General features: G+C 38.9%; 10 protein-coding genes across 10 annotated transcripts; 7 read left to right on the top strand and 3 right to left on the bottom strand. All coding sequences in view use genetic code 12, as the record gives it.

Annotated features, from left to right (window-relative positions):
* Positions 1-109: 109 nt before the first annotated feature.
* Positions 110-2,518, top strand: DASC09_046420 (uncharacterized protein; the record flags this gene model as incomplete). Its single annotated transcript, XM_064998241.1, has 1 exon — positions 110-2,518. One exon carries the CDS (start codon positions 110-112, stop codon positions 2,516-2,518), a length of 2,409 nt encoding a protein of 802 aa, XP_064854313.1.
* A 410-nt stretch (positions 2,519-2,928) lies between these two features.
* Positions 2,929-5,565, top strand: ARG56 (bifunctional acetylglutamate kinase/N-acetyl-gamma-glutamyl-phosphate reductase; the record flags this gene model as incomplete). Its single annotated transcript, XM_064998240.1, has 1 exon — positions 2,929-5,565. The coding sequence occupies one exon, from the start codon at positions 2,929-2,931 to the stop codon at positions 5,563-5,565; it is 2,637 nt and encodes an 878-aa protein (XP_064854312.1).
* Positions 5,566-5,878: 313 nt separating this feature from the next.
* Positions 5,879-8,620, bottom strand: ASE1 (Ase1p; the record flags this gene model as incomplete). The annotated part of the gene is made up of 1 exon (XM_064998239.1): positions 5,879-8,620. The coding sequence occupies one exon, from the start codon at positions 8,618-8,620 to the stop codon at positions 5,879-5,881; it is 2,742 nt and encodes a 913-aa protein (XP_064854311.1).
* A 470-nt stretch (positions 8,621-9,090) lies between these two features.
* On the top strand, positions 9,091-12,615 carry RAD26 (DNA-dependent ATPase RAD26; the record flags this gene model as incomplete). Its single annotated transcript, XM_064998238.1, has 1 exon — positions 9,091-12,615. One exon carries the CDS (start codon positions 9,091-9,093, stop codon positions 12,613-12,615), a length of 3,525 nt encoding a protein of 1,174 aa, XP_064854310.1.
* A 204-nt stretch (positions 12,616-12,819) lies between these two features.
* Positions 12,820-14,118, bottom strand: DDI1 (Ddi1p; the record flags this gene model as incomplete). Its single annotated transcript, XM_064998237.1, has 1 exon — positions 12,820-14,118. One exon carries the CDS (start codon positions 14,116-14,118, stop codon positions 12,820-12,822), a length of 1,299 nt encoding a protein of 432 aa, XP_064854309.1.
* Positions 14,119-14,314: 196 nt separating this feature from the next.
* MAG1 (DNA-3-methyladenine glycosylase II) lies at positions 14,315-15,385 on the top strand (the record flags this gene model as incomplete). The annotated part of the gene is made up of 1 exon (XM_064998236.1): positions 14,315-15,385. One exon carries the CDS (start codon positions 14,315-14,317, stop codon positions 15,383-15,385), a length of 1,071 nt encoding a protein of 356 aa, XP_064854308.1.
* Positions 15,386-16,076: 691 nt separating this feature from the next.
* DASC09_046360 (E3 ubiquitin-protein ligase RNF103) lies at positions 16,077-17,720 on the top strand (the record flags this gene model as incomplete). Its single annotated transcript, XM_064998235.1, has 1 exon — positions 16,077-17,720. The coding sequence occupies one exon, from the start codon at positions 16,077-16,079 to the stop codon at positions 17,718-17,720; it is 1,644 nt and encodes a 547-aa protein (XP_064854307.1).
* Positions 17,721-18,464: 744 nt separating this feature from the next.
* On the bottom strand, positions 18,465-20,033 carry DASC09_046350 (uncharacterized protein; the record flags this gene model as incomplete). Its single annotated transcript, XM_064998234.1, has 1 exon — positions 18,465-20,033. The coding sequence occupies one exon, from the start codon at positions 20,031-20,033 to the stop codon at positions 18,465-18,467; it is 1,569 nt and encodes a 522-aa protein (XP_064854306.1).
* A 1,080-nt stretch (positions 20,034-21,113) lies between these two features.
* DASC09_046340 (uncharacterized protein) lies at positions 21,114-24,275 on the top strand (the record flags this gene model as incomplete). The annotated part of the gene is made up of 1 exon (XM_064998233.1): positions 21,114-24,275. The coding sequence occupies one exon, from the start codon at positions 21,114-21,116 to the stop codon at positions 24,273-24,275; it is 3,162 nt and encodes a 1,053-aa protein (XP_064854305.1).
* A 662-nt stretch (positions 24,276-24,937) lies between these two features.
* On the top strand, positions 24,938-25,950 carry DASC09_046330 (translation elongation factor eIF-5A; the record flags this gene model as incomplete). Its single annotated transcript, XM_064998232.1, has 2 exons — positions 24,938-24,952; positions 25,492-25,950. The coding sequence occupies 2 exons, from the start codon at positions 24,938-24,940 to the stop codon at positions 25,948-25,950; spliced, it is 474 nt and encodes a 157-aa protein (XP_064854304.1).
* Positions 25,951-26,265: the final 315 nt, after the last annotated feature.

Here is a 26,265-nt window from a genome sequence, read left to right as displayed (position 1 = left end):
TTTTTGCATCTTTAAAGAAAGTCCATCTACGCCACCTGCACACCTGTTCGCTTGACCAGCCTGTGAGAAGTAAATAATATCAATATATCAATAATAACACAACAATAATATGTCAGAACGCACATCAAGAGCCCCTAGAGGAGGCGCCCCTAAGAGGGGAGGATTCAGAAATTACTCTCGAAAGTTCAACAGCGGCTCCAATGCTGGTTCAAAACTAAGCCCAGAAAATCAAAATAAATTGACTACATTGTCTGAAATGTTCTCAGATTGGTCCAAAGAAGATTTGCTTGACGCCCTTCAGGACAATAGCTTCGATCTTGAAGCCGTTATCTTGAAAATCGCCGACGGCGTGATAACCAAATGGGACGAAGTTAAGAAGCCTTCTGCCACAAAGAAACAACAAACCAAAGATGAACTCGAAAGCGCAAGCGCTCTTCAACAACCTTCATCTACACATCGCCGTGGCGGAGCTCCTAGGGAATCACGCTCTACAAAGGCTCCTAATAAATCGAAGGTGTTCAATGGCACGAAAAAGGCCCCAAAGGAATCTGCCGCTGCTGCTGTCACTACCGCCACCGCCACCACCACCACCAGCGCTACCGCATCAACATTAACAACCGAAACTACCACAGCATCACAGGAAACCACAGCCTCCGCTCCAGTGGAAAAGCAAGAACCTGTTCCTGTTAAATCATCGTGGGCAAGCAAATTATCGAAATCAAAAACTGTTGTCAAGCAAGTCCCAGTAGCAAAACCACAAGAGGAAGTAGTTGAAGAAGAAATAATTATTGAAGAAGAAATTGCACAGGAAGAAGTGCCAGCTGTCATAAGCGAAGAACCCGAACATGAAGAGGAAGAAGTTAAGCCACTACCAAAACAACAACAACAACCAAAGCCAAAGAGCTCTAGCTGGGCATCAATCGCAGCTAGCAAGGCTGCCGTAAAGAAGGTCGAAAAGCCAAAACCAAAGGAAGAAGCAAAGGAAGAAGTTAAACCACAAGAAACCCAACAAATTCTTGAAGTATCAGAAGAACAGCCTGAAGAGCCAATCGTTGAAGCTGAAGCTGAAGTTCCAGTTGAACCAAAGGAAGTTGAAATTGAAGAACCAAAGGCTATTGACGAACTCATTGATGCCGAGATTAGTGAACCAATTCCAGAACCTGAACAAGAAATTCCGGAATCTATCGCCCCAATTAACAGTGCTGTTGTCGCCGAAGCTACCACTGCTGTTCCAACCCAACCACAACAATCTCTTCGTTTCCCACGTAGATTGAACCAAGACGCTCCTGTTGTTTTGCCAAATGCTGCTTCCCAAATTGGTTCCATTGGTATCTCTTTTGGATCACTCGGATTGAGTGATCAGCCATCAACTGCTTCCACCAGCACCCCAACTGCCCCACAAGCTCAACAAGCTGCTCCAGCTCCACAAACTCAGCAAGCTCCACAACATGCTGCTAATCAACAACAACCTCAATCCACCCAACAATCACAACAACCTCAACAACCTCGTCAACAATACCAACAACGTCAACATTATCAAGGCTATTACCCACCTCAAGGTTCCCAACCTTCTGCTCCTCAACAATCTCAACCACAACGTCAACAACAATACAACCACTTTTTCCAACAACAACAGCAACAACAACAGCAGCAACAACAACAACAACAACAACAGCAACAACAACAACAACAACATCATCATCAACAACAACAGCCAGCTCAAACCCAATTCGGTGAACAACAACAAAAGTATGATTTCTACGGTTATCAAAGCCACATGCCTAGCTACAACTACGGTACTGACTACTCCGCTTATGACACTCGCTCTTACAACTTTCAACAATTGAACAATGGTGCCATCAACAGTAGTGCTGCCGGTTCTCAAAGCTCTCCATTGGTTAGTAACAATACCGCCCTCAGAAACCAAAATGTTAATGGTGCTTACGATCCAGCTGGAGCAGCTGCTGCTGCACAACAAGCCCAATATGGTAACCCATCTATCCCTAACCCAGCTGCAGTTGATGGCTCTTCCATTCCACCAATTGGTGGTGCTTCTGCTGGCGCAGTTGGTCTTCCAGGCTCTACTGTTCAACCAGGTACTGCCACTGGTGGTGCCCCAGCTGGTGGTGCTCCAAACTACGGTCAATTTTACCTGTACTATTACCCACCAAACTACTACTTTCAGCAACAATACCAATCCTATCCTCAACAACAACAGCAACAACCTAAGGGTTTTAACTACTACCAAGGTGTGCCACAACAAGGTGTTCAACAACAAGGCCAACAACAGGGTCAACAACAGGGTCAACAAGAGCTCAGTAGCAGTGGTACTGCCGCTCAACAAGAACTCGGTAGCCAACAAACTCAAGGTCAACAGCAAGGCCAACAACAAGGCCAACAAGGTCAACAAGGACCAGCTGGTCAACAGCAATTCTATGGTCACCAACAAACCCAAGCCCCTTACGGTCAATTCGGACAATATCCAGAGTACACTAGACCTAGTGGCGCTTGGTATTAAGTGGTGCTTTTACTGTAAATTGCACATTTGATGAATGTTGACGAGTATTTCTCTTTGTTTCTCTATTATTTTTTTCATTATTGTTGTTTTTCTAACTTGTAATTTCTTGAGTATTTTTTTTCACTTTTCCTTTTTTTTTTCTTCCATTTTCTTTAAATTAGTTAGCTGCTAAGTTGAGCTACGAATCGGTTATTTAATTGACACATTTAAATCTATTGCTATTGTAAATGATCGGTCATGTTTTATCCCACGCGATTTTGGGGTGATTTATCATGCAGTGCGTGCGCAAAGAGAAGACAAAAATTGAGTCATAACGGTGAACTTGAACGAGAAAAATTTCAAAATCAGCATTTATTAGCATCTCTTCCTGGTTCACAAGTATCAAGAGTTTGTTTCATCTGTTCACGGATATGCTTAGAACCAGATTGTCCCTTGCGAGTAAAAGATTGGCTGGGTCTTCATTGGCCAGTAGACGTAGTTGGTGTGCTGCTTCTTCTGTTATCAATGCTGCTTCCCCTATTATCAACAAGCCAAATGTGAATATCAAGAATTACTCGACCCGTTCTACGGTAGTCCAACTCTTGAATAACATTGGTTCTAAACGTGAAGTTGAGCAATACCTCAAGTTTTTCACATCTGTGTCTTCTCAACAGTTCGCGGTCATCAAAGTAGGTGGTGCAATTATCACCCAACAACTTGATGAGTTAGCTTCTTGTTTGGCGTTCTTATACCATATTGGATTGTATCCTATTGTTTTGCACGGCACTGGTCCACAAATTAATCAGATCCTTGAAGCTGAAGGTATTGAACCAGACTATATCAATGGTATTCGTGTTACTGATGAAAGAACTATGGCTGTGGTTCGCCGTTGTTTCTTGCAACAAAACTTGAAGCTTGTCACTGCTCTTGAAAAATTGGGTGTTCATGCTAGACCAATTACTGGTGGTGTTTTCAAGGCTTCTTATTTGGACAAAGATAATTATAAATTGGTGGGTAAGATTGAATCCGTCAACAATTATCCTATTGAAGCCAGTATTGCCTCTGGCGCATTGCCAATTTTAACTTCTTTGGCAGAAACTCCATCTGGTCAAATCTTGAATGTTAATGCTGATGTTGCTGCAAGCGAATTAGCTAGAGTGTTTGAACCATTGAAAATTGTTTATCTCAGTGAAAAGGGTGGTATTACTAACCCAAACACTGGTGAAGTTTTGAGCGTTATTAACTTGGACCAAGAATACGAAGATTTGTTAAAAGAATCTTGGGTTAAATACGGTACTAAATTGAAGATTACTCAAATTAAGGAATTGTTGGACTTCTTGCCTCGTTCTTCTTCAGTTGCCATCATTGATGTCAACGAGCTTCAAAAAGAATTATTCACTGATTCTGGTGCTGGTACTTTGATTAGAAGAGGTTACAAATTATTGACTTCTGAAAACTCTCTTGACACTTTCCAAAGTAAGTCTGATTTGTTGCGTGAAGCCCTTGGCCAATGTGAGGAATTCCAAGCTGGATTCAACAGTGTTTCTAACTACCTCAAGAAGCTTCAATCGATGAAGTTCAAAGTTTATGCTGATGAACCTTTGGAAGTTGTGGCCGTTATTTCCGGGACCGAAAACGCGGTCCCAAGTTTAGATAAATTCAACAGCTCCCAAAATGGCTGGTTGAACAATGTCACTGACAATATCTTTGCCGCTGTAAAGGATGATTTCAAATCATTACAATGGATTATTAGCGAAGATGATCCAAACTCTGCCTGGCACTTCAACAAGTCTGACGGTTCTTACCACAAGGATGGATACATTTTGTTCTGGTATGGTGTTAAGGAAGTTGAAACCGTGTCCCAAATGATAAAGGAATTTGAAACTAAGGTCGGTGAGCTTAACGTTGCGAAATCTTTGAAATACAATAGCTCCGTTTCTGGTAATAGTGCCAACGGTTTCAAGAATGTTATTCAATCACGTTCTTACTCCACTTTTGCCAAGAGATCTCCATTTACAATGGCTAAGAGAGGTTATGCTACCGAATCTAACCCGAACCCTCCATTGCGTCATGGTTCCAACACAAAGAAGTCCAAGGTCGCCATCATCGGTGCCAGAGGTTACACTGGTCAAAATTTGATCTCTATGATTGATGCTCACCCATACTTGGAACTTACACATGTTTCTTCCAGAGAATTGCAAGGTAAACCACTCAAGGGTTACACCAAGTCTGATTTAGTTTATGACAATTTACAAATTGAAGATATCAAGAGACTTGAAGAAAACAACGAAGTTGATGTCTGGGTTATGGCTTTGCCAAATGGTGTTTGTAAACCATTTGTTCAAGCTATCGCTGATGCTGATTCTAATAAAAACTCCAAGATTATTGATTTGTCGGCTGACTACCGTTTCGACACCACCGGTGAATGGACTTATGGTTTGCCTGAACTTAATGACAGATCCAAGATTGCCATCTCTCGTAAGATTTCTAACCCAGGTTGTTATGCCACTGCTGCTCAAGTTGCCATTGCTCCAATCCTTGACTACGTCACTGGCACCCCAACGATATTTGGTGTTTCCGGTTATTCTGGTGCTGGTACTAAACCTTCTCCAAAGAACGATATCAACCATCTTTCCAATAACTTAATCCCTTACTCCTTAACTGATCACATTCACGAACGTGAAATCTCTCGTCGTTTGGGTGTCGATGTTGCTTTCACTCCACATGTCGCCCAATGGTTCCAAGGTATTACTCACACCATCTCTATTCCTATCAAGATCAACTCCTTGACCTCCCGTGACATTCGTAATTTGTACCAAGAACGTTACCAAGGTGAACAATTGGTTAGTATCAGTGGTGAAGCTCCTTTGGTCAAGGATATCAGCGGTAAGCACGGTGTTGTTGTTGGTGGGTTCGCAGTTAACAGCAAAGCTAACAGAGTTGTTGTTGTTGCTACTATCGATAACTTGTTGAAGGGTGCTGCCACTCAGTGTTTGCAAAATATTAACTTGGTTTGTAAATACGGTGAATACGAAGGTATTCCAGATGATTTGATCATTAGAGGTTAAAGCCATCAAAGTTATGAACTGTGAGCTTCTTTTTATTTCGAATTCTAACGAACTTTTATATTCCTTAAGGCCATTTTGCACGCAATTATTTTATTTTTTTTAATAGTTGTATTACATTTTACATTTTATCTCTTGATTTGAAATATTTCTAGTGTAGCCAGCGTGGCGTAATGTGTAAAAATAAAATATTATACAAATCTTTTCTCATTCAAGGCATTGACAATAATAATTCAACAGCCAAAAATTCTGAAAGACCTATTAATGAACAGTGTTGTAATAAAAGTATGGAAAATGAAAATTTTTCAGGCGGTAACTATGGACTGTCTAGTAAGATCTCTTCATTCAAATTGCTTCTCAAATTTAGTAGTCTTGTGCTTCTCCAATCTCGATACATACTATCATCACCCAGGGTATCATATACTGCAGTGTCGCGCAATATATTAGTTCTTGACTTCACTTTCTCTTTGATATCTTCCGCTGGCCTTTCCAATTCTTTATAATCAATTGGACCAAAGGATTCTGCTTCTTTCAATTTAGCAAAATCTATTTCCATATCATCATCAGTTCCAAGTGGTAAATTTTCCTTGTTCGGGTCCATAAAGAATATATTATCGGGTTCCTGACTTAATGCAAGCGACTTTCTTTTCTTCTTTGGTGGCTTAGTTATCTTAATTGAATTTAGTGGAACATTGTACCTTACTGAAGGAACAAAATTTCTGTTTGGTGACATTCTCTGCATGGGGCTTCTGCCATTCTGTTGGATGTAATTTTCAAACTTTGGTTTCTCAATCAATCCATTTTCTGGCAAGGAGGACATTTCTGATTTTTTGAAATTTTGGGGGGATATTGTTTGTTTTTTTATTATATTCTTAGCTCCGGAAATGGATATTGGCACAGAAATCGCGTAATTTAGTGGTTTTTTACTGTTTGGTGATCGTAAGGAATTAAATTTTGATGGAGATAATTTCATTGGTGAGAACTTTTTAGGTGTCATCTTCCTTGGTGATATTTTTTTATATCCAAATTTGAGTGGAGATTGCTTATTTGGCGACGACCTCTGTTGCAATCTATTTGGTGAAGACTTTGCGTGAAATCTAATTGGCGAGGATTTCGTGAGCAATCTATTTGGCGAAGGTCTGAGTTCAGGTTTTGTAGGCGAAATTTTTTTCAACATCCTTGATGGAGAAACCTTTCTCGTCTGCAATTTCTCATCCCTTACTGGGGAAAGTCTAACTGGTGATGTCCTTGATGGTGACTGTCTTTTAGAGTTATAATCAATAATTTTCTTTCCATTTAAAGACTCTGCCTCTTCCCGCACTTTGTTAAGTAATTCGTAATAATCCGAATTCTTTATTTTATCTTTAGTAGCATTGTCATATTCCATCAAGAAATTTTCAAGCTCCGAACAAACTTTAGGAAACCGTCTTTTAAGAGCTTTTCTCTTCTTTTCCTCTTGTAAAAGAAGTAATCCAGAATTTCTTGCCAATAATCGCGAAGGATTCTTCGAAGCCTCATCCAATTCCCTCTTGTCCGACAACAACACATTGAACTGGCCGATTCTATCGTACATTGGTGTGAAATTTGCCGTCAACTTTTGTAGATCTGATAGCCTGCTTTCCAAATAATCTAACGCCTCATCGGTATACTCATCTGAATAATAGAATTGCATCTTCAGTTTCTCTTCTTCCGTAAAATATAAATTTTGCCATATTTTTTCGATATCTACTTTCACGAAATCAATAATATCTTTCATGTAGTACTTCTTCTTCTCTTTGAGTTTCTCAACTTCTAACTTGAGTGCTTGAAGTTGCCTTGAAGATAAATCGTTTTCAATGTCATATTTATGGTCAAATTCTTCAACGATCTCTGGATTTTCCTTCAATATTTCAAACAACGCATGACATTCATCTAAACATGATTGAAGATCTTTCTTTCTTTGCTGTTTCTCTTTGAGTAAATTATTATATGTTTCATTCAAATAGCTTAAGCTTGAGAGTTTTAATCCAATTTCAGTTGTATCACCTTCCGAGCATTTGATAATTTTTCTATCAAAGTTGTCCTCGCTGCCCTCGTCTAAATTGTATAGCGTTCTCCATAATTCCATGATGTTATTGGCACATTCAATGGCTATTTCAAAAATTCTTTCCTTTTCAATCTCAACCAATTCGACCTGATATTGGATTCTATTTAAATATGTCTTTGATAAGTTATTGAAGTTATTTGCTTTCACTATTGCAGTCACAACTTTATAAATCATGTCAATATTGGATTCACTCCCAGAAACCTTTTCTAATTCACGAACGCACACTTTACATTGCTCAATTGTTGGTAAAGACTCAAAAAACTTTATCGATGATTGATCCACCCCTGGTCTATTTTCACAATAAAAATCGATTTCATCAGCGTACTCCTTAAGGAGCATAACTATTCTCAAAAATTTCAAAAGTCTTGAAAAATATTCCTTTGCTAGCAATTTTGCAACCAATGTGAGGTACGAAAGACATTCATTGTATGGTGGCAATATCTTTTGTACAATATATTCTTTGGTATATTTGTCAGGAATCGCTTTCATTATATCGTTGAACTCATCCTCATTAGTGAAGATTTGATTGATCTCTGTATAAGTTTCATCAGATATCTCTGAAGATTCATCACTGGGGCTTCTTCTAACGCTTGTTCTATAGCCGCTCTTCGAGAATATCCTCAATATTTTGAATATTTGTTTCTGCAATGAAACACAATTGTTTTTCAACACGGTTTTTTCATTCCTTACCGTCTCTGATATTTCATTCAACTTATCATATAGACCAGTGAGCAAGCACATTTGCTTCTTCTTCCTCTCACCCTCCTTAACGCCGATCTCATTGAGTTCCGAATTTATTGTTGTCCACGTCGAACGTACTTTTGTGAGAATGGAATCTATCAGACTTTGATCTATTGTGTGAAGTGAAGGCTCTGTTGATGACTGTCGATCTGTGTTTACTTCGGCCGTATTCTTCGGCAAAGAGACGTCCTCCAAACTAGAGACCTTATAACCTGGCACCTCGGAAGTCATTATGTATATGCATATAATATATAGCAAGGGAATACCAAACGACTAACCAGTAGGAGATGTTCGAATTATCGGGGCCTACTTTGTGGTTGTGTTGTGTTTGTTTGTTTGTTTATTGTAAAGGACCCAAAAATAAACAAACAATATTCAAAATAAAAAATAAAAAAAAAAAGTAAACAACCGTGCTGCTGGTACTAACCGAGTCTAACAGTGGGAGACCAAGCTGGTAGCGTTTATATAATCTCTACAGTAATGGAGTAAAAATTATTACACTTATTAGGTTTTTAGATCTCGACTAAATACTGTCTGGTTGCGCTAGCACATAGTTTTCGGTTCTGACTATCCAATACAGCTACTAACTATACACCAGTAGATCGCAATCCTCGCAGGAGAAAAAAGTCGGGAAAATTTTGTAGGCCATCGCGCCTTGAGAGTCATCAAAAAGAGCCCATGAAGTAGTTAAAAACTCAAATATGGATAGTGGTGATATTACTGGGGAAACTAATGAAGAACTCAGCAATCTTGCCTCTCTTGATGTGAATTTGGTTCAGCAGGAGGATTTGGAAAAGGATCTAAATGCAAAGTTGACAAGAACCATTGCTCACAATGAAGATGAGGTGGATCAAAAGCGATTAGCGAAAGCTGAGAAGAAGTTAGGGGTCTATTATGGTAAACTAGACGCTCTTAAAAACAGAATCCAAAACCCATACACTAAAATCTCTGAAAAAAATTACATGCAGAAACAAATCAAAGATATGGAGATGAGAGAAATAGCGGATATAACAAATGACATAAATGATATCAAGGCAAGAATTCAGCAAAGAAAAGAAGAAATCAGGGGACTAGACGATAATACTGATGTTTTAGGACATTCACATGAAGGGCGAATGGCCAATGAAACTGAAAAAGACTATTTAGTGAGAACTGGGAAGATCACCGCGTTTGGTAACTCAAGCTCGTTTCATTTTGGAACAACAGAATCCCCAGAAATAGTTACATCAACAGTATCAAAATCTTCTATTCAAGAGCAAGAATCTGATGAAAACAAAAGGAATCATGATTTGGTTAATTCTAATGTTCATGATGGTATGGATGAGGATGAATATATTGCTTCGGAGGAAATAGAAGACGAGGAGGAACAAGGCGACGATTCAGACTTTGAACTTTCGGATGTTGAGATGGCCTCTTCAAGAAAACGCAAACGAGGTAAACTCATTAGCAAAAAGCAGGAAATGGAGGAGGAGGAGGAGGAGGAGGAGGAGGAAGAAGAAGAAGAAGAAGGTCTACCTAACCTTGATGATGGTGACGATAGTCATTATAAAAAAAGAATCAGTAAATGGGTTGATAATCGTTCCAATTATAGAAAATCAAAAGGTGTAGAAAATAGGTACAATGAAGAAGAGTGGTTTTTGCCAAATCTTGATTACAAAGATGCTGTTCTCAACGAAAATTTCAAGGTGCCTGGTGAGCTTTTCCGAAGACTCTTTGATTATCAAAAGACTTGTGTCCAGTGGCTTTGGGAACTTTATTCACAGAAAGTCGGGGGCATTATTGGTGATGAGATGGGTTTAGGCAAAACAATTCAGATAATTTCCTTTTTGGCAGCCTTGCATTATAGTAAAAGGATCAATAGACCAATTTTGATTGTTTGCCCTTCAACAGTAATGAAGCAATGGGTCAATGAGTTCCATAGCTGGTGGGCTCCTTTCAGAGTGTCAATCTTGCACTCTATTGGTTCAGGTATGCAGCCTAGAAAGAAAAAAGATATTGACAGTGAATTATATGAACTTATAGAAGAAGATGATGAAGATAAAAAGATCAAGAAATCTTTGTCTTCGAAGAAGCTGCGCGCTTTGACAAAAAATTTACTTGAAAAGGCATTCAACTCAAATGATCCTGGACGTCAAGTTATTGTCACAACATTCGCTGGCTTAAAAATATATTCCGAATTATTATTAAAAAAGATGTGGGGGTACGCGGTACTTGATGAAGGTCACAAAATCCGTAATCCCAATGCTGAAGTATCATTATGCGCTAAAAGATTAAGAACGCCTCACAGAATTATTTTATCGGGGACTCCTATCCAAAACAACCTTACGGAGCTTTGGAGTTTATTTGACTTTGTTTATCCCGGCAAGTTGGGCACCTTGCCTGTATTTCAACAGGAATTTGTCGTTCCCATCAATATGGGTGGCTATGCAAACGCATCGAATGTTCAAGTCCAAACCTCTTTAAAATGTGCAGTGGCATTAAAGAACATGATAAGTCCTTATTTGCTTAGAAGATTGAAAGTGGATGTCGCTAAAGACTTGCCTAAAAAAACGGAAATGGTGTTGTTTTGTAAATTGACGAAATACCAGCAAGACAAGTACCTTAATTTCCTAAAATCTTCTACTGCAGAATCTATTTTGAATGGCAGAAAAAATGCTTTATATGGCATTGATATAATGAAGAAAATATGTAATCATCCCGATCTTTTGCTACTCAATGAAAAATATTTTAAAGGTAAAGCGGAAGAAGTTATTGGTGGTGATGATAATTATTCTGATGATAACAATTCATCGCATGAAGTAATCAAAAAGTCTTTTGGTGATCCTGCTTATTCGGGTAAAATGCAAGTTTTAAAGACTTTAGTTACTCTTTGGAAATCTGAAGGACATAAAATTTTATTATTCACCCAAACCAAACAAATGTTGAATATTTTAGAGACTTTTATTCAAAGATTGGGCACCGGTGATGATGTAATAAACTATTTGCGTATGGATGGATCAACTCCGATAAAGGCTAGACAGGAGTTGATGGATAGGTTCAACCATGATCCCACAATTCATATTTTTCTATTAACTACCAGAGTTGGCGGCTTAGGTGTTAATTTGACTGGGTCCGATAGAGTGATTATTTTTGATCCAGATTGGAATCCTTCTACTGATATCCAAGCTAGAGAGCGGTCTTGGAGATTGGGGCAAAAGAAGGACGTGACAATTTACAGATTGATGACAAAAGGTACCATTGAAGAAAAAATTTACCAAAGACAGATTTTCAAACAATTTTTAAGTAACAAGGTGTTGAAAGACCCTAATCAGCGCAGAGTTTTTAAGATGAACGAACTTAATGATTTGTTTACTTATGGTAATGAGGATGATGATGAAAATGGTGATGAATATTACAAGAATCCAAAACTTAATAATAGGTTGGAACCAAAAAAAACTAGTACTGATGATTTCACGAAAGTTGCAAAAATCACTGGTGTGGCGAAGCTAGAAAAATTTAACACTGGTGAAGGTCAAATCGAATACGACAATAAAAGTCGGTCTACCGGGAAAAAGAAACGGAAACCAGTGGACGAGGACAGAATTCTTGGTAGCCTTTTAGAAGGTTCTGGTATCAAAGCGAGTATTCAAACCGATGACGTGGAGGCATCTGCAATGGGCGCTAGTGATTCAATCATTCAGAAAGAAGCAGAGAAAATCGCTAATGATGCAGTTGAGTCGCTCGTAAAATCTAAAAAACTTGCGAGGAAAAATAAGATTGGAGTGCCAACTTGGACTGGAAGATTTGGGAGTGCCGGTAAAGTTGTGAAAGCTAGATCGGTCACGACAAGAGGAGTGAGGCTCGCTGGCAATTCCAAACTTGGTAAAAATGGTTTTACTAATGAATTTTCTTCGGCCTCCATTATGAAAAAATTGAGTGAACTCAAGCCTGAGCAACCAATTGAAGTGGTGAATTCATCACCTGAGATGAAACCCCCAATTGATTCCAGCTTACCGTTTACGTCTTCGATTTTGGAAAATAAAGAGAAAATTGTAGAAAGAGTGAGAATGATTCTCATTGGTAAAGACGGCTATTTTGCGAAGTCTAAAGAGCTTATTGGTGAGTTAAAACTCAACTTAACTAATGATTCCGACATCAGATTGGTGAGGTCGATCTTAAGACAGATTGCCGATTGGGATAAAACCAGAGCAGGTTGGATTTTAAAGGAGGACTTTAGAATCTTGTGATTTCTGTTTTATGTACTATACTCTTGTGTTTAAGAAAATTGTGACAATATTACTACATGATTATTATTATTATTATTATTATTATTATTATTATTATTATTAACATTATTATTAATATTATTATTATTTGACGTTGAAACTAATTGTACATAAAATTTTTGTTAGGAAATTGGGCTTCGAAATTTATTTTAATGAGCAACCTCTTCATTGGAATAAATAAGATGCAGCAAATTCTGCATTTCCGCCGGTGGCATCTAATGCCTTTATTACTTGGTCTCTCGTGAATCCCAATGAAACCAATTGATTGATCGTTGCATCGGTATATTTTCTGGAGGTACTAGTAGATGCAGGAGCAGCAGTTGTTACATCCAGTCTCGACAAAGCAGCATTTCCGGCTGCAGAGGAAGCCGCGCTAGGAGCTTCAGTAGTGACTTTTGCCTTCTTGGATGGAGCTGGGTTCTCAGCACTAAAAATATTGCCGCCCAAGCGTGATCCATTTGGAGCAAGAGAGCCAGGTAAATTTTCACCTGAATTAAACATACTCCTTGGAATTTGAGATTCTGGTAAGAACGAAGCTTCTGCATCACCAAGAACTAACTTATTATTCTTGAGATCAATGATGCCCTGGTGACGCTTTAACATATCGAGACCCAAGAGAAAATCTACGTTAGTATCTAGGATGGTGAATGAGCAAGGGAAGAAATACTTATCAATTTTGATAGTGGCAGAATGAATTTGTCCAATGATTTCGCCTGATCCGACACCAGCGGCAATTCCGCGGAAACGACGATCAATCAATCTTGAAATTCCACATTCCTCGGCCATCTTTTGTGACAAGATAGTACGTTGAGCCCCCGAATCCACAAAAGCTTTAACTTTGTGGCCATTAAGCTCAACATCAACATAAAGCATGCTGACGGTCGCAAAAGTCTCTGGGGAGTATTCGAGAGCGTTCCTCATATTCTCTTCAATTTGCTCTTGTTGAATCATTTCTAAGATTCTCTTCTGGTTCTCTGGATCATCAGGATCTCCATGGATGTTGGCTGAATTTACTGCATTTCCTTGAATGCCCTGGCGCATTAGTGATTTGAAAAATAACTTGAATTGTTCAGGTTCATTTAAAGTATCTAACATTTCTGGCGGGTACTGAGCTCTAATTTGTGGTTCATTTAAGAGTTGGCATCTAAGTTCCTCAATTCTTTGATCTTCCAAGGCGGCGGCACCCGCGTTATTAGTGGTAGTAGTTGAAGATGATGGACCATTAGCTGTGGCAGTGCTGGTGGAAATTAGTAATAGATCATTATCCTTGATTCCCAATTCCTCCAATGTCTTGGAAGTATCTTCTTCCGTGAACGTTTTCGAATTCAAAGAGAGTTTCCAATTTCCAGAAATGGCTGAATCTTCCGCTTCAAGATAAGCTCGTAAGTCCAAAAGAGACATATCGTTCGGGACATGGACGGAAAGGATTGTTTCGGTTTGCGCAATTGAAATGGAGATCTTCATAGTGCCTTTATTGTATCTTATATAATATTAATAGTCTTGGCTACTATTATGAAAGACTAAAGGAAGTGGCAAAACGTTTTAAAAAAAAAAGAAAAATAGAGCATCTGCGACCCGCCCAGATGGTACATCCCCGATTACCTCGAATTTTCAGCTCATCGCATTACCCCCCAACTTATCTAAAGAACTGTTTTGAAGTATGTTGGTTTTGATTAATAACTTGAGTAAGACAAAAATGGTATCTACCAGATCTATGACCAAATCCCGCTTGGTTGCCACGGAGGTTATTACCGCCATTTCTTCGGATACCAATAAGATAATAAGAAAGCGCACTATCAAAAAAGTTGCAGAACTGTCAACCAAGAAACGCAAAGTTATTTCCGAGAAGATTGTACAAATCAATGTTGTTCCAACTTCATCCGGTCCGTCTGAGACCACAATCAAACGATTGCAAGATAAATACATTTCCGACTTCGTCACTGCTGCTAAGCATGTACTTACTGTTGATCCAACTTTAGAGCCTTACATCCTCAACGCCAACCTCCCCTCATTCTCCAAATCTGAAGCTGAACCTTTCCAAGCTGCTGTTTCAGAATATAAGAAGGACAAAATTGATGGGAGAAAAGAATTGTTACAATACTTTTTTCTGGCTCTTTGTCGCGGGTTGATTGGGCAACAGGTTTCCGGTGCTGCTGCCAGATCTATCAAAATTAAAATTCAAAAACTTTACAAAGGGGAAGGTACCGAATTCCCTCCTCCAAAGTTCTTTGTGGAAGCTGCCCCAGAGGATCTAAGGGGAGCGGGTCTTAGTCTCAGAAAAGTGGAGTATATGAAGGGCACGGCTGAGGCCTTCATCAAGAATGATACTGAAGAGTTTGTTGATTTTATGCTCAATGGTGATAATCAAGCAATTATTGACAGACTTGTAGAGCTCAAAGGTATTGGTGAGTGGTCAGCCCAAATGTTTTTGATATTTGGAATGAAGAAATTGGATATTTTTGCCCCAGGGGATTTGGGGATTGCCAAAGGCGCTTCTTTGTACCTCAAGGACAGAGAAGATCTATTCGCCAAACTCAAGTCCACCGTAGAAATTGATCCCAAATATCCTTGCAAATGGACAAAAACCAAGTCTAAACCAAAGAGAACTTGGATTCCTATTCATGAACAGTACATGATTGCCGCTGCCGGTCAATTTGAGCCATATCGGCTGGTTTTTTCTTTGTTGATGTGGCAAGTGGCGCTGACGAATCTCGATGTCCTCAAGGAATGAGCACTGAGAAAATAATCTTCATTTATATATCTATTTAAATGGATTTATATACATATTTATATAGGCAAATGTATCACTAATATATCTGATATCCTTCACATGACAGGATTTTCCTGCACAAGGGCTGGTCATCCTATCCGGCCGCGCAGGAAAATTTTACCTTTGAGCAAAGAATATGTCTCCACCATAATCTTGCTCAAACACTATCCAAGTGAAAAACCAACCGACCATTGCCCAATTTATCCAAGTCAAAATCAACCTTAGTTCCCCAGATTTTTTTCCTCTTTTATTTCAAAGGTTTCACAAACCATAATTTTTGGCGCATTGCCCATCACTTTATTACTTAAAAAGGCTACGAGTTTTGGCACATCACAAGCCCCCTTTGTTACCGATCCACTTTTGCGTATAAGATTTAGCCATAATTATTCGCCATTAGAACAAACCAGACAAAAAGTCTGTATTTTCTGGTTTATTGAAAAAATACTTAATAATTTAATTGGCAGTGATATTGGATCCAACCTTGTACAAATAATATTTATCAATAAAGTTAGATTTCGGGAAAATTTGACATTTAAAGGTTGATCCAGTTGTTTTTTTTTTTTTAACTTGAATATTTAGGAAATATTAGGTATTCAACATCGGCCAAGTCTAAAGAACAAGAAAAAGAAAGGAAAAACAAAAAATAAAGAAGATGTCCTCCACTCCTCCTGATCCTGCTAGTCTAAGTAGTACTCCTCCTTCTCCCACATCTACTGAAAGCCGTCAACCCGACCCAGGCACTACATGGAGCGCAAATGAACCCTCTCAAGCACTTTTCTACTTGGCAATAGTTATCGGTGTTTTCATTGCCGTTCTATTTGTGTTCTTCTCCCTTCGTTATTTTGTCAGGGCTAAGATTGGAGTTCTTTTTTCTGGCTCTTCAAATTCGGATTTGCGTGAATTAACTGAAGTTCATCATAATGTATTCGATCCAGCATATCCAATAAGAGATGTGGTACCATTTGGTAGATTTGGTTTTGCTTTCCCAACTATTGATACACATCTGCTGCCCTTGAAGTTCTCGAAAAGATTTAGATTAACTACAGAGGAACTAGATTATCTCTTCCCCGAAAGAACTTATAGTGACTGGTTGAACGGTGGCGCAGAAAGAGACGCCCTTGACCGTGATATTCACATTAAGATAAAGTACTGCGACTCAAATTCACAAGATGGAGCTTTAAATGATGATAATAAAGGACAAGCCTCCAAGGAGAAAAGCGTCGTTAGTAATGTTGATATTGATGATGTACAATCCATTAAAAGTGTCTTATCAGTCCATCAACCCCCAAAAGAAATACACTATGAGGATGATACTTGCGCAATCTGCATTGATGAGTTCACTCCTAATGACATTGTCCGTGGTCTTATTTGTGGTCACGTATTCCATAAAACTTGTGTTGACCCATGGTTAAGTAATCGTAAAGCTTGTTGTCCTTTATGCAAACGTGATTATTACCTTAGGAATCGTATTATTAATGATGGAGACGGCAGCGGTTCTAATAATAGCGGTTCCCACGATGAAAACGAAAATAATGATCACCGTTTCGATTTGATGACTGAAGAAGAGGTTACTAGACTTAGGGAGACCGAAAGAATCATGTCTCAAAATCATCGTATTATGATTGAACTCCTGGCGCTTGGTCGACCTCTGGCCCGAAACAATAGTAATTCCAATGATGCTGGTGATGGTCAGAATGCTACTGAAGGGACGGCAACGCCTGGCGCTGCAGAACCTGCAAATGAACTTGCTCTCCGTAATATTGAGGCTTATAACGAATACTTGAATCTGTTGCGTCCCCTATCTGTTCGTGCGACAGAGGCACTTGAGTCGCACCCAGAGCTAGAGGAAATAGCCAAAGCAAAAGTTGAGAGTCAATATTTTACTTGGAGATTTAGATTTTTTTGGCGTCTTATGGGAATAACTAAGGATGATCTTATTCACAGTGTAATTGTTTCAAGATATGAAGATATCTTACAAGAAGAACAGCAAACTCAAAGAGAACAAGAAGAAAATACTCAGGAATTAGCAACAGAAGTGCCACCGGGAGACACAGCTTCAATCGTCCATAATCACGTCATTCCCATTTCCCCTGAAGCTGGCACTACTGATGCTGGCAACGGTATTATAACTACAACGAATCCTGAAAATCACACTGTGACAATTAACTTCGGTAATCAAACCCCAGAGGTTAATGATTCTGATTCAGTAGATATTGCAGAAAATCGCCCTGTCCCATCTGACCCTAATTCTGAAGCCTTTGAGGGACGACGCACCATTGTGGAACGCATGGTATAATCGGCTCAGATTACTTCTTCTTACTTGTGTTGCTAATCAAGTTGTTCTTTTTGCAAATTTTTAATGTTTATAAATTGTTCTTGTCCTTTTATTCTGGTTTTTCTTCAAAGTTTTATGACCATTATGGCCTCACTTGTTTACTGTTATTTTTTTCTCTTAAAATTGTATTATTATATTATGGTTCCTGGAGCGTCTACTTTGTCTGTGCGAGTAAAGGCTCTAGGCTTTTCTATTTTTCATTTGATTTAGTTGCACGGATTTATTTTAATTCCTTCATCTTATTATTTTTATTATTGACTTTTCCTCGCAGGCTCTTCTTTTTATTATTATATTTGATAATTTTTATACAATTCATGGCAGAAATTATTAAGTTACAAAAATCTAGATCAATTGTCACCATTTAATACTTATTTGTACGAAGATCTTTCTCTGAAAGATATTAATCATTTGCAAGAGTTTGGTACCAAACTACAAACCATAAGAAGTAAGAAATCTTGAGCAATTTTCAACTGATTTACTTCAGGTTACAAATGAGCGATGTTGGCATTTTTTCTGGGAAATAAACTTCGAAAGATGCTGTTCTTTCTATGAAGCATGTTTCATCAACAACCGTCAAGAGTGAAAAAATACAGTGACTGTCAAACAATAAAGAATGAAACAAGAAATAAAATAATTATTAATTAAAAGCCAAACCTGAAAATCCAATTTATAGTTGAAAAAATAAAAATGAAAATGGAAATGAAATCATAACATATACTTGAACAGAGGACTTTTATCACCCAAAAATGTTTTTTCTCTTGAGCTCAAAGCATCAAAATGCTCTCTATAAATGGCAGATGTCTTTTTCTTATTCTCTTGCAATAAGCTCAACATGTAAATTATCATAAATAAGAATGAAACACTCAAAAAAACGATATTTGCCCAAATCCCTGTTCTATATTGTGGAGCATCAGCATCGGTAAACAAAAAATTGGAAAAAATTCCTGCTGTGGAAGCAAAGCTGATCATCCAGGCCGTGGCAACATTTTTACGTAAATGGCCACCAAAGTTCATAGTCACCCAACAAACCACCACAGGAATTGTGCAGCTCAATCCCACCACGGCCATGCTACAACCGTAGTATCTCACGGTATTATTAGTTGGATTCAGTTCCATTAGTATGAGACCCGCAAATGCCAATAACGCTCCAATTAAAGCAAATGGGGCCCGTTTTTCGACATAATCGGACAACCATGCAAAAATATTGGCCAATATTATGGAAATAGCAAACGGTATTCCTTCGAGTAGAAGTTTATTTGAACCAGGTATATCATCAGTTAATGCTTGGACAATTGTAGGTTCAAAGTATGCATAAGAATAGGAACATCCGAGAACACCAAGATAAGCCAAGGTACCCCACCAAAGTAGCGGGTCAGATAAAACTGCAAGAACATCTTTGAATCCAACTCGGAGTTGATAACCTGATTTGCCTCCGTACACTTCTAGTTTCTTTACCAAATATATGGTTTCATCATCATCAAGAAACCTTGCCCCTTCGGGGAAATCAGGGATGAAAAAGAAAAGGGGAATCGAAAGCAAAATCGTTAAAATCCCTTCGAAAATAAATATCCAGCTCCAGCGACTCAAAATGTCAATTTTGTCAGCAACTTTTACTAACAAGAAACTAAGAAGCCCTCCAGCAGTTCCGAATGAATAGTATGCGGTGTAAACTTTTTGAGATTTGTGGTTCGGATAATAATTTGCTAAAATATAGTAGAGGGCTGAAGAATTTGATTGGAAAAGACCAGTGAAAAATCGACAAACGATTATTCCTGAAAAACTGGTGACAAATCCGTTGCAAAGCACTGTCACTCCCAACATGAAAACATAGAAAGTCATGAAATAGTGAGGCCGAATGTACTTGAGTAAAAGGTTCAGAAGAAGCTCAAATATCACATAGGGAATGAAAAATACTGCAGTGGCAAGGTTATATTGGGAGTCGGTCAACCCCAAATCTTCCTTGAGTCCAACTTGGGAGGCGACAGCAATGGCAAATCTTGTCATATAGTGGATGGCAGATATAATACAAAACGGTAGTAGCACTCTAAATGTTACTTTATGGCTAAGTTTTGAATCATCTATATTGTATTGCTCCTGAAGTTCTGCCACCTTCGAATCTTTTAGAAGCTGGAGGCCTTGGTCATCGGAATCGTATTGTGCGTAATCCTCCTTATTTCGATCAATAAAATAGTGACCCTTTATATAGATGACCTGTTCTTCTGTATCTACTCTTTCGAGCTCTGACCCTATTAGAAAGGTTTTAATTTGTGGCATTCCAAGTATTCAATTCTGGAAAAAAAAAAGCCGTAAAAGTTTGAAAATTAGATGATATATTGTTCACAACTTCATGAACTATCAAAGTGTTTGGTAAATGTAATTTATATATATTCTTTGAATTATTTGCCTCTTAACCCTTGTGTTACCTCTCTTTTCTTTAAAAATAGGTGATGTTTCTGTTTCTAAGTGCCAATGGACTTCCCTTTTATTATATGCGCAGCCCCTTAGCCACTGATTTGCGGGATATGTATGTTGAGTTACCACTACTGCATGGGGTCCTGATCAATGCAGCAAGAAAAATTATGCGCAAAAAAAATGAAGGGAATTTTCTGAATGATCCAACGGAAAACCACTGTTTTGTTGTGTAATCGAACGTAAGATCAGTGGGATCAGCAGGATCATTATTTATCAGCTTTTTTTCCCGTTTAATTAATGGGCTATTCTGTATATATTTCATGGCCAGCAGGTTTCAAATTATTGAAGATGGCCTCATAAGCATGCAGTCGACACACAGACACACTTGGGTGCGGTTCCACTTGGCAATACTGGGACCAGGGGACACGCCCTGTACAATAGATAATCTGTAGGACCTGTGAAATTAATAATGGAGCAGCCTAACGTGTTTACCATATTGCTGTCACTGTAATACTGGTACAAAGTCAGTTTTTGGTTTCCTCAGTCTTTATGCAACCCTAATCCAGGGAGCAGAATCCAGGGAGCAGAATCCAGGGAGCAGAATCCAAACAGATCTCCTATGCAGATTGAGCCCTCTAGACATTATAGTATTCTCTCAAAATCAAACACCATATATATTAGTATTGGTGTGAACCACCACACGAGGGTGTGTGTGTATCTACGACGTCCACCCACAGAGCGTCTTCTGATCTGCCTGCGCTGTATGTTGGTTGCTGCAGGTTGCGCTGCACTTTTTTTTCGTTCAAAAACTTCTTCTTCGTCTTCATCATCATCACATCGTCAGAACGCCCACATCTGCCACTATCATTATCTCTCTAGTCACTGTCCACCTTGCGCACACACACATATATACTACTATTTCATGGCGTGGGCTCTTTCAGAATGAACCACAACTTCCAGCAACAGGACGGCTCGCGTCCTTCCCTCCCACCGCTCCAATCGTCGTTTCTTAGCCGCCGAGCCCTGAGTAACAGTAATCCGCCATTCCAACCGCCAACTGTCCCTCCCCAATACCATAACTTGCCTGCGTCAACCTATTTGCCACCAATAGTTGGTCCTTCCAAACGAAACGATTTTTTACCGCACCTGGTATCCCATAATAACCCTTCTCCTTTCGTCCTTCCTGGCCTCAATAGCACCAGCAGTGAGCAGCGATTTTTCCAGCCTCAAAAACAACCTTATAAACCACAAGCTCCGTATGGACTAGTATCTGCACAAAACAACAGCGATGGTAGAATATCGCCCTTTTTGACGCTTCAAACCCATCCACAGCAACCAACACAACTGCGTATCCCACAACATCATTCGTTTAACCCGTACCTGACGCCATCTCGCTCTTACAGCGTTCCTTTCGATCAACAATATGAAAATCAAGTACTGCAATATCAACAACAACAACAACAACAACAACAACAACAACAACAACAACAACAACAACAACAACAACAACCGCAAAAACCGTCTTCAATATATCTGATACCCCTTAATCTTCCTCACACTTTGAAAAATATCAAAGATATAAATATAATATCCAATTCTTATGACAGAAATCTGCCAGATGATAAGAGACAGCTACCCACTTTATCGAATAATAATATTGAAAATCTTCCTTCTCCTGCCTTCAACTCTGGAACTATTGATGTGAAGCCTTCCTCGAACCCCATCCGTAATGATAATGTCAATAGTCGTATGGGTAACAATAACGGTGGAATGGATAGCTTAAACCGCGATAGATATCGCACAGGCAAAAGATTACCATCTTTCTCTATGCAACGGACAATAGCAATCGGTCCTCCTACTGAGCCAATACTTGATCCTTCGAACTTTTCTGCTCCACAAGGCTTAAAAGAAGTGCCAAAGACGGTTAAATTGACTAAATTATCTAGCTTATTGACTGATGACGAACCAGCCGTGAATTTACCGGCTCGTGTTCCTTCGCCATTTATCAAAATAAATGATGAAAGTAGTGATGACGATGATACTGCCAACCGTTATGTTCTGTCTGTTCCTAGTGCCAAGCCGCAACATGCCGAGCCTTTGGAAAATATGTCTCCTATCAGACCTCCATTTGCTAATTTTACCAGTCCTATTCCTCTACCGCTTGACGGACCTCCAGAGATGCATGTTCCCATCAATATCCCCCAAGGTCTAATGGGGCCACCTCTTCCAGGAGTTGTTCCTGGACCTCCAATGGGCTTCCATCCAATGATGATCCCTCCTGTCCCAATGGGAACTCAGGTGCTGGCGCCTGTTCCCGGACCTCCGAGAATCATGTTGCGCAAAAACATATCTGAAGCTGAATTCCAAACGGTAGCACAATTCTTGCAAGAAAGTGGTATGAGTTATGAGTTCAAACTTGATCGGGTTCGCAAAGGATTATTGAAGGAAAGGGATATTAGCTTGGGAAGCCTATGGAAGCCTAATAATTTGACTATTGGCAGAATATTGGCTGCAAAGGATCAATTGAAAGATATTGATGAACCAACGGCGAATGCAATCCATGAATTGTATCTTATTAGCGCAAAGAACTATTTTGATAATTTCTACACGAAAAGGATTGCCAGAGAATTGAGAATGAGTTATCTGCACATTAATGAAACTGGAACCGATGCTAATACAAGAGTTGTGGACCATTTGCAAGAGATTGGTAAGATTCAGGATCCACAAAATGCTGTTGAAGTTGGCATTCGTATTCCGAAATTTGATATAGCCAATAATGATAAAGAGCTAGTTTCCTCATCTGGTAGAAATTTTGGTGATAGAAGAAAGAGATTACAATCCTATGAGAGAGATATCGAAAATTATGTTAAAGAAAATAAAGTGGCTCTCTACAAAAACAGAATACTGCATCTTAAAAGAAAACTCGTAGCAATTTCTGCTAATTCAAGTAATCCGTTGGAAGAATTTCTTGAGCCTCTGGCTAAGCGTCAAAAGCTAAAACATGAAGATGATAATAATATAAAGTTGTTAGGTGACCTCTGCAGTCAAAATAATAATGCCGCTGAACGCCGTGAGTATGAACTTCAAAGACTTCATGATTGGACTTTATATCTCAAGAACCGCAATTTGAAGTCTTACATTGAAAGTGTTAGGAACTCTTGCAATGAAATACATGATGTGATGTACAACAAGTTGACTAATCTTGAAAGCTTCTTTGCACTTCAAAAACAAATGCTTGAGGATAACTCTCAAGAACACGAAGCCAACATTTTTAATGTGAACTCGAAAACTTCCGATAAGATTTTCTTGGGAATTAAACTTGATGGTCCACACAAACTTGAACAAAAATTGGTCGGGCTACGGAAAGATATGGGTATCAGTGCCTATCAGGATCTGTTATCTGATGGTTCCCATAATAGTGATCAGAACTGTGCCACCGATGGTTTGGTATCCACTGGTGTTGATAAAAATGGTAGAGCAAGCTCCAGAGTTAATAAGCGGTTGAAAAATGAATTAGACATCACTATCAAAAATGCCAAGTTTTCTGATGATAAAAAGGCTATTGAATTTGAGCTTCAAAATAAGGATTTATTAACGTCGATTTTCGAAGGATATTCTCCATTGATATCCAATGAGGAATTTATCATCATTACAGAAAACAACTTCACCCAATTCCTTGGGCATAAGAACCGTGGGCTTGATGTGAAGAAGATGCTCATGTCCAGCCAGTCGATTTCCAAATATGTCCAATTGCTATCCCAGCAGAACGGTAATGAATCTATCGCTAGTGATGCTGGTGGCACCAATGCTAAAAGCAATAAGGGCCGCGGGGCTCGTGGACGACCAGGTTATGGAAGTGGTGTTACTAATGATTCAGGATCTGAAGCGGGAATTGGAGGAAGAGGAACGAGTGAGAATGAGTCTTTAGTATCTGGTAGCGGTGGAAGCGCCGCAGTTTTAGGTAGAGGTGGAGCCAGGCGTGGCAGAAAGGAACGGAAACCAGCACCGACCCATCTTGGAGGCCGGGGGAAAAAGAGCATGGGAGTGAAGGGATTGACGACCGATGAGATCGATCATGACTTGATTCTTTTAGAGCGATTGTGATTAATTTTTACGATGCCTACACATGTGTGGCTCCTCTATATATCAAATTGGCGATAATAAATGAATGACAATCAATAATCAAATAAATGTATGTATCATGATACGTCGGTGGATGTTAAGAGTACCCAACAGTGAGGGGTGCAGGGGGCGTGGAAATAAAAGAGGCTCCTAACCAGAGTATTTGTTCGTTAGTGTTACCCGGTACTCACTGTTTGCTATGTGTCCGGGTTACTTTTATCTTCACCTGTTTGGGTGTTTGGGTGTTTTATTCTATACACTCCCACACCCCCATTATCTAGGCTTACAGCGTCCACACGCCTATTTTCCTAGAGTAGGCCAATAAATAATATTATGAGTGGTACCATTAATCATGTTTTCAGTTTCGTTTCCTATAGATTCTTGGTTTCGCCCCATTTCCACTTTCAGTCTTCTCGAATGACCGTTGATTCTATCGAGTTATAGGGGGTATGAACAGTATACGGGTAACCGCTTCTTCCGTCTTTTTTTCTTCGGATTTTTTTTTTCGAACTCGTGGAGACAAACAACAACAATCAAAAAAAAAAATTTTCTTTACAAAATTGTATTTGATTTTTTTTTTTTCTCTCCTTTTTCTTACTCGAGACTTGTCTTACCAACTCATATATCAACACTAACTTATCACCATGGCTGAAGAAGAAGTAAGTAATTAACCTACTCAGTTTTATTCTTTTGCACTGTAATATCTTATCAGTTGCTGCGATGATCGACAATTTTGAAAAACAGAGTTTTGTGGGGAGGGGAGGAGAGAGAGAAAGAAGGGCTCACGATAGATAATAGATCATCGAAAACCAACACGGCTGAAGAACAAAATAAAAAAAGGGGAGTACCCTTTGATACCCTTTCTAATTGTATAATAAACTGTCTGATGGGTTTTGTCTGATGGCTATTTGGTGAAGAAAAAAAAGAATCTTGACTTTTCTTGATCCTCTTTATGTCTTGAAATTTTGTCAAAAATCTTTGGTTATTCTTGACTGAATAACTCAAGTCTTTTGGTTGAGCAGTGAGGTTAGGAACAGTGTATTACGGATGCTGATTCGTTAATCATTGTTTGTCTGACAATCAATCGGACTCGTCTTGACCATCCGTATTCTTCAACTCTGTGGAAATTGTTGGTCTTTGTTATCTTTTTTTTTTTTGTTTCACAAGAAAACATCTATTTACTAACATATTTTATTAGCACACTTTCGAAACCGCTGATGCCGGTTCCTCCCTTATCTACCCAATGCAATGTTCTGCCTTGAGAAAGAACGGTTTCGTTGTCATCAAGAACAGACCTTGTAAGATTGTTGAAATGTCCACCTCCAAGACCGGTAAGCACGGTCACGCCAAGGTCCACTTGGTTGCCATCGACATTTTCACCAACAAGAAGTTGGAAGATTTGTCTCCATCCACCCACAACATGGATGTTCCAGTTGTCAAGAGAAACGAATACCAATTGATCAACATTGACGATGGTTTCTTGAACTTGATGACCCAAGACGGTGACACCAAGGATGATGTCAAGGTCCCAGACGGAGAATTGGGTGACAAGATCACCGCTGACTGGGAAGACGGTAAGGACTTGATGGTCACTATCATCTCCGCCATGAACGAAGAAGCTGCTATCTCTTTCAAGGAAGCCCCACAAGGTAACTAAGCTAGTCGTTATCATTAATGGTTATATAATTATTTTAATATAATAATTGATTGTTACGTACTTATTCCTTTTGTTCTTATTATAAGTTTTTTTTTTTTTCTAATTGAAAATTTATTTATTGTAGACATTTTGGTGAAAGTTAAGTGTGAGCGCGGCTGCCATGTTGACACGTTAAAATATCCCCAGTGAAGGTAATAAATGACCTTCACTAAAGATAAGATATTTTCAATGCTGTGACACTTGGATTATATGTATGCTTGAATATTTGAAGAATTGAAGGATAAATTTTCTATTATAAAGATTATTAGCCAAATA

This window comes from Saccharomycopsis crataegensis (genome assembly GCF_037102585.1).
Source record: "Saccharomycopsis crataegensis DNA, jcf7180000000084, whole genome shotgun sequence".
NCBI lineage: Eukaryota > Fungi > Ascomycota > Saccharomycetes > Ascoideales > Saccharomycopsidaceae > Saccharomycopsis > Saccharomycopsis crataegensis.
This window is presented reverse-complemented; position numbering and strand designations above follow the sequence as displayed.